The 12,538-nt window shown below is 46.7% G+C and overlaps 1 protein-coding gene across 9 annotated transcripts in view; it reads right to left on the minus strand.

The window, feature by feature from the left end:
* Positions 1–12,538, minus strand: part of Fhod3 (formin homology 2 domain containing 3) — a 429,672-nt gene that overhangs the window by 70,160 nt on the left and 346,974 nt on the right. For 6 of the 9 annotated variants that reach the window (XM_087896219.1, XM_085700035.2, XM_085700033.2 and 3 more), the window contains one exon: positions 5,024–5,331. In XM_087896219.1, the coding sequence (XP_087752345.1) occupies positions 5,024–5,331 (308 nt within the window). The remainder of the gene's footprint in view (positions 1–5,023; positions 5,332–12,538) is intronic. The other 3 variants (XM_085700029.2, XM_085700030.2, XM_085700034.2) reach the window with 1 other exon arrangement.

Genomic DNA, 12,538 nt, shown 5'->3' on the forward strand with positions numbered 1-12,538 from the left:
GGCACAATGACTTTCAGTGAGGACGTACAAGAGAGGAGACAGCGGCCTGGCCTCGGGTGGCGCTCCTGAAGGATGTGGTCAAAGGAACTGAATGGCATCGAGTGGCTTCAGGCAGGTGGGGAATGAGGAGGCGTATAAAGCTGTGAGGCCCACAGCCACAGGAATCTGGTTTCTAGTCAATTAATAAAACACTGGACTAAAGGTACCCAAAAGTTTCACGCTCACAAGCCGGCAAGTATGAGGCTGATGGCTGACAGTGTTCCACAGCTGCTAGGCCACCAGATGTTTCCACCTCGTGCCACAGGGATTAGGTCAACTAAGACAGTACCTGTAACCCGAAGGAGACTCAAACAGCACACAACAAAGCCGACCAGGACACCCAGTCAGCACTACCAATGAGGACTACTGTCGAGACGATGGATGGAGGCCTCTGTGAGAAATGATCATTCATGTAAATGGACTGAATATTCTATGACAGAACTGCATGTTTATTCTTTATTTCCAGGTGCCAGAAAGTATATGCTGGAGAACTGTCTTACTTTAAATTCCTGGATCTGAGAGAGACGTAGCCGTAAGTCACTGCCAGTTGTTTCTGCAAATGCTTCCAGGTGCAGATGTGATTGGATTAGCCTCATCTCCCCAGAGTCAATGGGTCCTTTGGTAATACCTTAAGGTCCAATTAAAGACAGCAAAAGAAACCCTGCTACTGAATATATTTTTCTTGATTTAAATTTTATGTAGTAGGCCCAAATTTTCAGATGCACCTCTAAAGTCTTTTCTCAGTATGCGTATACGGGAAACAACACAGACAACCTAGCCTCTGTAATTTTCCCAGTAATACATATGGATAAGAAGTGTATTTCTAAACTCTCAACGGTAGCTTTCCTCCATTGGGAAAAATAACTCCTCTCCATCTGGCCTCAGGAGGGTCCTGTGTGTTTGAGGAAAGGAGTATGGTGGGAGTGCAGCTCCCATTCCCCAGAGACATACTAAAGGGGATATGTCTAGCTGGAACACATCGCCGGGACCAGCAAGACAATAGCTGGCTTTCAGGCCGGTGGTTTTACTTTACTGTTTCCATGAGACGAATTCCCCGGCTACGACTCATTTGGTGATAATACTTTGTGTGACAGTTTCTTGTCTCATTGCTCAGACAAAATGCCTGACACAGCTTCTTATTTCGGCCCACGCTTGACTACATTGACTTCTTCTTACTCAAGAGCATGCACACAATTCCCTTTAATTCTTCAAAAAACTTAAAAATAAATCATATCCAACAACGTTATCTTAACCAGAATCCTTCACGTTGATCAGTAAGAATAACCTGGATGCCAGAGTCATCTGCGGGTTTCAGCATAATAGGAAGTAAACTTATCATATACTCTGATGCAAGCCCTCGGGTCTCAGCACAATGCCAGCCTACCAAAGCAGTGGCTGGCGAGAGATGCTTTGCCATGCTCACCGACCGCTGAGGCTGCTTGCGCTACCTACAGCGAGCACAGCGCGAGGATGAACGCATGCAGATGTCAGCACCTCACTTGGTCTGCTAGCTTGACACAAAAGGAAAAATACCCAGACCATGACAACCAAGACTAGGCAGTGAGGGACACACATGTGAGCTGCAAAAGGACCAGATGGAAAAACAATTCCTGCACACACTGTCTTGATGGTGGGAGCCAGTGGCCTCGCTTATTACAGAAGTCACAGCATACTTAGCTGGGATGGATTTGGAGGGCTTGCTAGATGGTACACGATGCCAGCAGTTTAGCCTTTGGGTCTTCCCTTTGCAAGTGGATTTTGTACGGAGAATGAAAAGGAATTCCAATGTTTTCATATCTCTCTTGCTTTGTGTTTCTGAGACAGGGCCTGCCTTATGTAGACCTTGATCATGGTATATTGCCAAGACTAGTTTTGAACTCTTAGTATTCCTGCCTCTACCTTTACTTGTGCTTAGAATTACAGGTCTGTGCCACAGAGCCTGGCTCTTGTGCTTTTAAAAGTCCTCCAGAATTTGAGTAAATAATTGTAAGCTGGATGTGTCCATTAATACCACAGATTCTTGAGGTGAACTTGGGAAGATCAGGAATTCAAAGCCATGATCTGCTAGGAAGGGAGGCTTGAAGCCTATCGCCAACACACGAGACCCTGTTTCGAAACGCCAAAACTAAACATAGCAAAAAGCAGCCAGAAAGTGATGGGCCATCTTGAGGCATACATAGGTTAGGAACAAATATTAGCTTTTCCTTTTCTTATCAATATGACTCTGAAATGCTGGCTTTGTGCAAACACTGAGGAGAGGGTAGGCAAAGGGATGGCATGGTATAAACTACAACCACAACCCACGGCATGTGCCACTGTGGCTCCTCAAACGCTGGGATGCCGCTCTACCCACCATCCTTCTCCCAAGCCTGGCATAGCCCATAACAGCCCCATGAATCTTCCCTTGCAGTCATCCTCAGGACACTACAGATGCCCTGCTATGATGCCACGCTACCCAAACACATGACCAAATATTCAACAGGAGCCTGGGAAGGAAGGGGCAGGGTATGATAGAACCATGAAATGCACTGTGGTCGTATGCTCCAGAAATGACCAAGAATGAAAAAGCACGCCAACCCTTGGCACACGGGGAACACAACCATGCCAGGTGTTTGGTGCAGGACAAACATCTGGATGTGTGGTTATATGTGTTATTCTTCCTCCAGATGTTGGACTATTGTAAACATTTGGGGTAGGCAAAAAGTTACTTGGGAAATTTGAAAGTGAGACCAGATAGAAAGAAGAGGCTAGTGACGAGAGGCTGCAGGGGTGTTCTAAAGAACAATAGCAAAGCAGAAGGGCTACACCTTTGTCACCTCAGCTTTGTAGCTCTGTCAAAAAAAAATGCCCCAAATTGGCAGGAACTCCCAGCAGTTCTTGATCTTCCTTTAGGGAATTCTTTTTAGATCATTACTATTCTTGATTTATGTGTAATCGTGTGTAGTGTTTGGGTGTTTGTGTGTAAACATGTGTGTGCAGGGGGGGGTGCTAGGTGTCTGCTTTGATCACTTTTCCATCTTAATTTTTGAAGCAGGATCTCCCCCTAAACATGGGGCTTACTGTTTGGCTGGGATGCCTGACTAGCAGGCTCCAAGGACTCCTCTGTCTCTCCCTACTCCCTGCCCCAACGCTGGAAATATGGGTAGAACCACTATGTCTGACTTACCTGATCCCAACTCAGGTCCCTTGTATTTGCACAGCAAACACTTTCCTGACAGAGTCGTCCCCCCAGACCCTCATCTCCAATACAAAAATCAACTACACATGAGGACAAGGAAGTCAGAATAGGTGGTGGTCCTGCTCCTTCAGATCACAGTTAATGCAGGAGAGCCAACCACCTGTGACTTAAAGACCCACTGGTCTCCCCAAGGGAATTCAAACGATACCACAGAGGTTGCTTTACTGATGTCCAGGTGTGTAAATTCCAGCCTTGTTTCTCATCGAAACCCCACCAGTGTGATTTTCAGTCAAACATCCTCTCCGTTTCTACCAATCCTCTCACTGGAGAAACAATGACATTTGCTATTTATCTTTCTGAAAGCTTACTGGAAAAAGTTCATGCTGATTAATATATATGACTAACATAGCAAATATCTATGTGCATAAGTCTAATATATATATATATGTGTGTGTGTGTTTTATTTTCTGTGCTCTTCTGGGAGCTTAAAATATAGTTTTTTTCTTAGATGGGGTGGCCTCAGGCACGACTCTAATTAGACATAATCCTTGAGGAACTGTCTTCTGCAGCAAACATTGAATGGTTAAAAACTCTGAGGATAAATGAGATTTTATAGGTACCGCCAATCCCCTCTCTGTTTATGACTGTCCTCTATTTCACATTTAGACCAACATTTTTCTAAACAGCTGGAGGTAGATGTTAGAGTGTAAAATTCCCAGTTTAAGCACTGAGCCACAACTTTGCTAGAGGCAAATTTTTATACTGCCTGTGGAAATGCCAGACACAGAGAAGACAATAACCTTAAGGCGGTGTTTGGAAGGCTTATACTTGCCACAGAACGGCGGCCTTCTCAGACTCAGGCTTGGTATTTTCAGACTGAAATTACTCATCTGTGATGGAGCCATCTGCCGGGACAATCCTCCATGGGGTCAGGAACCAGGAGTAACGAGACATACTGCAAAGTCTGGAGGACAGTAGCCTACTCCTGCCCAATGAACCCTGAGGCTAGGCGAGTCGGCAGAAAGTTGGATAGGCAATCTTTCCATAGCACCCAGTACTGTTGAGGTCACGGAGTCCTGCCTTGCCTGGAGGAAGCTGCAAGGGATAGCCAACCCTCCCAGAGTCGAAAGCTCTGTGTCTCGGCTGCCTTCAGTTGGCTATGTCTCCATCAGGCAGTAAGCCACAGCACTCAGTGAAACCCAAAGAGCTGGCGCGGTGCTGTGAATACATTGTGCAAGCGCCTGTGCCGGCAGCTGTGCTTTGTATTAACATGAAAGAGAAAGTCCCCCAGTGCACAGAGCAGGCAGGAGGGCAGCTGTGGTTCAAGGCTGCAGTGAATGATATTGCTAGCAAAATTTCTCCAGGGAAAGCCTGCCTGTCTACACACAAGCTTGTGGACACACACACACACACACACACACACACACACACACACAGAGACACACACGATACATATCAGCAAATGTCATTATTTTTCTTTTTTTAGTATTTATCATCTATTATCACTATGTTCTAATTTTTTTGTTTGCTTTCATTTATTTACTCCCATCAATTTAAAAAGACGATTCTTAGGATAGGAGGATTCCAAAGTTGTCACCTTGCAGGGCAAAGCTACGTATATCTAAATCAAGAAGTACTAAATGCCTGGTATTTAGGATTGTCAATATCAGTCTAATTTTGTATATTTTTATCTTTTAGTGACCACAGGTGGGTGACTTCTATCAATGCGTCTGCTTTCATCTAAGCTGCTCTGGCCACCTCTCATATGTCAGTGACAGCGCAGGCTGCAGGCACCCTGAAACTCACCTGCCCTGTTATCTTCATGTTGGCTTGCATGCTGGACTCCTGAGGGAGCCTGTTTGAGGTGATGGTCACGTTTCCCACCGCTCTCCCAGCACTCACCTTGGGGGTACTGACGAGTGGGTGGGGAGGTGGGCACTGGGAGAGCCTCTTGTGAGTCAGCAGATGAAGGACTCTGGCTTGATAGGGATGATGAGGCAGGGGCTGCTGGCAAGCCCAGGTCCAAGGAGAGGTCAGCTCTGCCCCGGCTCACGCTCCGGCTTCTCAGCTCCTTCTCCTGCGTCTCGGCTGCCAACTGCTCCAAGTATTTGTATCTGAAAGTTAAATTCCAAAGGGTTTCCGTAAAAAGAAAGAGGAGCCCGTGGCTGACGCTTGTTTATGGACGAAACACCTGCAGAGTGAGCTGGTTTCCTGATGCACGGAGCGGAGGGCAGGGCTGACTGGAGGGTCAGCCTGCCAAAAGCGCACAGCAAAGCCAAGATGCTAGCGACTAAAAAGCCTGCATCACTCATAAGCAAGGAAGGGAGGACAAGTGGCCACATCACACAAAAGCGGATCCTGGTTCACTGCTGCAGAGTCTCCATTCCCCTTTCAGGACACACTGACACAAATAATAACAACAACAATAAACTAGCAAATAATGATCCGCCAAAGGCTCTGGCAGGGACAGCTGAGAACTGAACCCCCGTGGAGTTCGCAGCTGTGAAGTGGGAGGGTTTCTTGGTGTGGTAGAGAGAAACGGTGCCCCCAAATACCAAAAGGGGGCTGCTTGGACAGATGCCTCTTGGAATTCCTGAACCTGCTTCAACGCTCACAGCAACGCAACTGGAATTCACTTTGTTCTCTCAGCATTAGCCCATGGAAACTTTTTTATATTCTAAAATATTTCTGAGCAGGACTCAGACATCCAATAGCTTGGACCTGACGTCACATACAGTTTATGCATCAAAGTCAGTTTAAAAGAACAAAGATACATCTGTTTTGCATTGCAGGCAGGCAGAACCCACTAACTGTTTATTAAGAACAGCTACCAATCATCTTCCTCATAGTGCACTTTATAGATCAGACCAAAATAACTCTGCAATGTGTGCTTCTCCAGATGTCCACACAGAAATCATGCGTGAGTTAGGCTGGGGCGGGTCTCCATCTTCCCCAATGGGCAGCCTTACTCCATGCATATGCCTTAGGGCACCTCACAAACGCCACCTCCAGCGGTCACCAGGGACCCTGGACTTGACACTCCGCATTCACCAGCATGAGAAAGGCAGAGAGCATAGTTCAAGTCTCTAAAGTAATTTAATTGTAATTAATTAACACAACTGCAGCTTGGGGGCAGTGTGTGTAGGGGGGAAACAAACTCAGTTGGTCAAATGTGTACCTTGCAAGTATAAAGACCTGAGTTTGATCCTGGTATTCACATATAAAAGTCAGATATGGTGCCCTGCTCTTATAATCTTCATGCTGGGAAATGAGAGACAAGCAGATCTCCGAGGCTTACTGACCAGTCAACCCAGCATACAGGGGCAGCTCAGGCCACTCAGAGGCGCTGTCTTCAAAAGCAACACAGACAACACCGAAGGAACATTTGAGGTTGACATCTGACCTGCCCACAAGCACATGTGTGCACACACAGGAGTGTACACTTCTAGTCTCACCCTTCGGGAGTGTGTGGCCTCCTCTGTCACCTTCACCCCTCTGCTCCCCCACAAAGGCAGACTGCCCTTCAGGCTATGCCAGCATGTACTTCTTCCTCTGCAGAGCCAGCTCGGACCGGCACAGCTGCAAGCAATCTCAGTCTTGCCTCTGAACTCATGTCGGATATGTAGCCCATTCAGCGCGGATGGCATGTTACATTTACTGCCTGGCATATTTAGTCAGCTCTTCCCATGTGTGCGCCTGTTTTCAACAAGCAGATAATGTGATTTGGGAGGGCAGGGAGCGCAGCCTCCTTGGTTCTTTCTGTCGGTGCCTTCCTGTGTCCACTGATAAGGGGCCGGCAAAGCGTGCACGGAGAAAGCTGCTGAGGAGCCCTGACTTGCAGAGGCCCACCTGCAGTCAGGAGGCCTAGGGTGGCACGTGCCCCATCGCACTGGCCAGTGGGTCTGCTTTCCTGGGAGGAGCAGTGATGGAATGCACATGCTAACACCCAAAGCTTGGTGCAGAGGGCTGCCTCAGAGAGAGGAAGGGTCTATTCTGTCTGCCCTGCTAATGATGGTAGTCCAGGAGATGTGAACCCAAGAGCAGAAAAGACAGCATCCCAGGAATCACATTCTCACACAAAAGACTCCAAGCCAGGAAGCCAACTCAACCATTAAAAACAAAACGAAACAAAACCAGTGGCTCCCTAGATAGCCACATCTTGTCTCACACGTGATCTTACCAACCCATTCTGGCTTTTTATCTGGTCTATCCATAGTCTTAGTCCTCCACATTATATTCTGTGTGCATTGGTTGCAGGGGCTGCCAACCAATGGATTCAGATCAGTTTCTGGCAAGAATCCAAACGGCTGTTCTTCCAAGAGATTGTTAGACATCCACAAAGACTATTCCTGAGTGTGCATAGGTGCATAAGGGCCATCGCCAAAGATGTATGGGACAGAGGACGAGCCAAAAGACTTAACTAGAATTGCCCCCAAGGAATGAGGATATTTATTTCTAGGGTAACAAGAGAGCAGAGCTGGGGAGAACAGCGCGGATCAGCAGGGGTATAGCTTCAGTTTACACAACAAGACTTATGGTTGTATAATTGTGAGACCATGCCTTACGTTACTGGCCCATACATTTAAATGCCTAAAGTGGTCAAGTATATGATAGGTGTATGTAGTATACATACACACTCTTTAAAGTAACTTGTTTAGGTTTATTTACTTTATGTGTATGACTGCTTGCCTATATACGTATGCAAGTGTCATACGTGTTCCTGGTGTCTGAGGAGGTCAGAAGAGGGAAGTCAGATCCCCTGGAACTGGAGTTACAGATGGTCGTGAGTCACCACGGGGATGCTGGGAACCAAACCCGTGTCCTCTGTGAAAGCCACAAGTGCTCTAAAGCACGGAGCCGCCTTTGCAGCCCCAGCCCACGCGTCTTTAGTTTAACAGGGCTGCCCCACTGCCCTGTGCCATGCCGATCCGGAGCATTACTCTCCTGGAAGAGCAGCAGCAGTGTTTGTCCGCAAGGATCGGAGAGATGAGGGTGGCAGGCTGGTCCACATCAAAGGCACAGCTCACAGTGAGGCATGTCATGGCTTGACCACCCCTGTGACACACAGGAACTCCCAGCATCCTGAGCAGGAAGCTAGACCTATGGCATGACCTTTGCATACACAGTGACTCTGAAAATCATGCACTCAAGGGCTCGAACACATCGTCTTGGGAGTCACTAGATCATGAGGTGACTGTCCCCATGTCCCTAACGCCTTGTGAAGCAACACCAACCACACAACCACGATGAGGTTGCGACCAAAAGCACTACCTAGGATGGGGAGCTCAGGCCCACGACTCAACCGCTTACCTCTGCTCCTCCATTGACCCCCGCTCTGCTATGCCTCTCCCCTTTGTTTATACGATCATCTTGTCATTTGTCTACTGAACGTTTGTTCAATCTATCTGTTATGTGCTCAGGACTGTAGTAGGTATTAAGGAATTAATAACAAACAAGAAAAATAGCCCACCCTCCTGCAGCTCACAGTACACCGGGAGAGGTAAATAAACGTTTGGAATGAGCTCTGACACCAGAAGGTACACCAGGGCAGGACCAAACCAGAAATTTTTGCTCAGTCTCTTCTCTGAGCCACACCCACACCCTGTATGAGCCAATCCTACTCCCTGTGACTTTCCCTACTGTCCTCCTACCCAGGTCTCCCTCCCATTGAGTTCAAGCCCTCCGACATCTCTGGGCCTCCAGCAGTACACAGTGTCCTTTCTCGTGGTTCCTGGACCATCATCACCATGCATGCACCCCAGATCTTCCATTCTACTTTAAAATTCTAATTAACCCAATTTAAAAATGGGGTACTGAACTGAACAGAGAATTCTCAACAGAAGAAGTTCAAATGGCCAAAAGACACTTAAGGTCTTGTTCAACTTCCTTAGTGATCAGGGAAATGCAAATCAAAACAACTTTGAGATACCATCCTACACCTGTCAGAATGACTAAAATCAAAAACACCAATGATAGCCTATGCTGAAGAGGATGTGGAATAATGGGAACACTCATCCATTGCTGGTGGGAATGAAAACTTGTGCAGCTACTTTGGAAATCAGTATGGCGTTTTCTCAGGAAATTGGGAAACAGCATTATTTGTAATAGCCAGAACCTGGAAACAACCTAGATGTCCCTCAATGGAAGAATGGATAAAGAAAGTGTGGAATATATACACATTAGAGTACTACTCTGCGGTAAAAAACAATGACATCTTGAATTTTGCATGCAAATGGATGGAAATAGAAAACACTATCCTGAGTGAGATAACCCAGACCCAAAAAGATGAATGTGGTATGTACTCACTCATTAGTGAACTCTAGTCATAAACCAAGGACATTAAGCCTATAGTTCACAAGCTTAGAGAAGCCAAATAGCAAGGTGAACCCAAAGAAAAACATATATAGATCCTCCTGGAAATTGGATGCAAACAAGATTGCCGGGAAAAAGTTGGGAGCATAAGGGTGGGAGTAGGGGTGGAGGTGAAGTTGGAGGAAGGGGAGAGGGGGAGAGGGAAGGGAGAAGGGAAAGACTGGTGAGAGCCTGGGGGAGTGAGAGGGTGGAGATGAAGGAAGTGTGGATATAGGAGCAGGGAAGAAGATATCTACATTAAGGGAGCCATTTTAGGATTGGCAAGAGATCGGCTCTAGAGTGGTTCCCAGGTGTCCACAGGGATGTCCCCAGTTAGGTCCTTAGTCAGCAGAGGAGAGGGTGCCTGAACTGTCCTTGCCCCACTATCACACTGACGATTATCTCAAATATCACCATAGAATCTTCATCCAGCGACAGATGGAGATAGAGACAGAGACCCTCATCAGAGCAACGGACTGAGCCCCCAAGGTCCAGTTGAAGGGCAGAAGGAGGGAGAAGATGAGCAAGAAAGTCAGGACCACGAGGGGTTGGTCCACCAACTGAGGCAGTGTGCCTGTTCTAATGGGAGCTCACCAAATCCAGCTGGACTGGGACTGAACGAGCATGTGATCAAACCAGACTCTCTGAATGTAGCTGACAATGGGGAGTGACTGAGAAGACATTGATAAAGGCACTGGGACTTGTTTTTATGGCATGTTCTGGCTTTTGGGGACCCTAGTCTGTATGGATGCACAACTTCCTAGACCTGGATATAGTGGGGAGGGCCTTGGACTTCCCACAGGGCAGGGTTCCCAGCCCTCTTTTAAGGAGGGAGGGGGAGGGAAGAGGGTGAGTGGGGGAGCAGGAGAGAATTGGGAGGAGGGGAGGAAGTGTAAATTTTTGAATGAAAAAATAAAAAAAAGAAGTAAAAAAGGTTGTTTTCTTATATAAATAAATAATTAAATAGCGAGCATGCCAGGAATGAGCTAAAGCCTGAATGGGGAATAGCCAGAGAGCTCTGTGAAGTTGGTCTGAGCCCAGTTCTGATCTTGACTCTTGACTACACACTGGACATTCCCTGTAGGAGCCACGGAGCCTTGCTTGTGTGGACATAGCCAGCAGAAGCCACCAAGCCTTCCTTGCCTGTGTGGACATAACCTGCCAGTCTATCTGTCAGAAGCTCAAAAGCACAGACTCTCTCCAAGAAAGCTAAACATAAAAAATTCAAAGTTCCCTAACCCCCGGCCAAAGGTCAAGAATCCTTCAGTAAGGGTATGTCTCCTCTTTCTCTGAAGTTCAGCAGACAAAGAGAAGTTTCTTGCTTTGTCTCCAGCACCTTTCGCTCTGGCTTTACTGGCCACCACTGGTGATTAGGATGACAGTAATCTAATAGAATGTAGGAAATAAACCAATGTTTTATTCATGAGGCTGACTTAAGCATCTAATTTTTTAATTGAGCACAGACAGTCTCCGCTGTTGCCTGACTCAGACTGTCTTGATCTATTTAGCTGATGGTGTCTAAAACATTAGCGCAATTCCACATCACATAGGCACAGGCCAGAAATGGTTAGGCTCCCACTAGGCTTCAGTACAAAAGGCATAAACTGAGCCTATCCCTCTCCACATACTATATCGCCATCTGGTGACAGAGTTAGTAACTGCAGGCTGTAGCGGGGAAGGGGTAAGAACTTTGGCCCGTCGACTTCCATGACCAGTGTCCCTTGTTTATCTCAAGCTACCACAAACTTAATATGTGAACTTGACAGTTTCAAATGGAGTTACATTAATGAACTGAGGCTGGGGAGATGATTCAGCAGTGAAGAGCACTGGTTGCTCTTCCAAAAGACCAATATTCTATTCTCAAGCCCTATGTGGCTGCTCACAAGAGTTTGTAACTATAGTCTCAGGGGACCTGACATCCTTTTCTAGCTTCCAAGGGCACCAGGCAGGCATATGGTGCACAGATATTCATGCAGCCAAAACACCCATACACATAAAAAATAAAATGGACTAAGTCTGCAGCCTGAAGATTTTAAATAAAGCTGCTAGGTTGTTAAGTCATTTGTTTATTTTTAAAACTACATTGTCTTCTCTCTCCTCTTCCCTCCCCTCCTCTTCCCTCCCCTCCCTTCCCCTTCTTTCCTTTCTCTCTCTCTCTCTCTCTCTCTCTCTCTCTCTCTCTCTCTCTCTTTCTCTCTCTCTCGTGCATTAAATGCATATGCATATGGGGGGGGGGTCAAAGGAAAACTTGCAGAGTGTAGAAGTTGGTTCTCTCCATCATATGTGTCCCAGAGATCAAACTCAGTTCATCAGGCTTGGCAGCGAGTGCCATTGACCTCTAAGCCCTCCCACAGGGTGTTATTTATTCATTCATTCTATACTTTATTCCTCAGTGCCCACCGTGAGCACCAAATACTTCAGGGGCTGTTTGAGAACGGCTCCTGCCATGTAGGACAGAGGATGTATTTCAGGAGGAAGGGAAGTGATCAGTTATAAAAGTCAAGGGTCTTCTGCACATCGGGGACAGTATCTGGCATGGCACGTGTGCTCAATTATTGAATGACTACGGACCAAGTGACCTGCAAGTACATAGCAAGAATGACTAAGCTAGGTTCAGGGGTCTCCAGTGTGATCAATGGAGGCATCGTGGTGTTTGGTCAGTTATGGATTACTTATGGAATGAGAGTCCGTGAGCAGTTAGTGCCTAGCTTTGGCGCTGCCATCTTTGTTTGCTAGTGCTCACGGAGATATTCAGACAAGGACCAAAGTCACCCAGCGAAGGAGTTTTCAGAACACATCTCCATTATTGTGACACATGACTGTAGCGATCATATGTCAAGATGGAGATGATAATATGCATATTTTGAGAAGGGTTTTGGAGCAAAAATTTTGTCACGATGGCAACTCTAGGCCTCTTTCCATCTTTGATTTCTATCAGTTGCCATATCTACCACAAATCCAGTTTTCTCA

The sequence above is a fragment of the Myodes glareolus genome, chromosome 13, assembly GCF_982192425.1.
Source record: "Myodes glareolus chromosome 13, mMyoGla1.1, whole genome shotgun sequence".
NCBI classification, from domain to species: Eukaryota; Metazoa; Chordata; class Mammalia; order Rodentia; family Cricetidae; genus Myodes; species Myodes glareolus.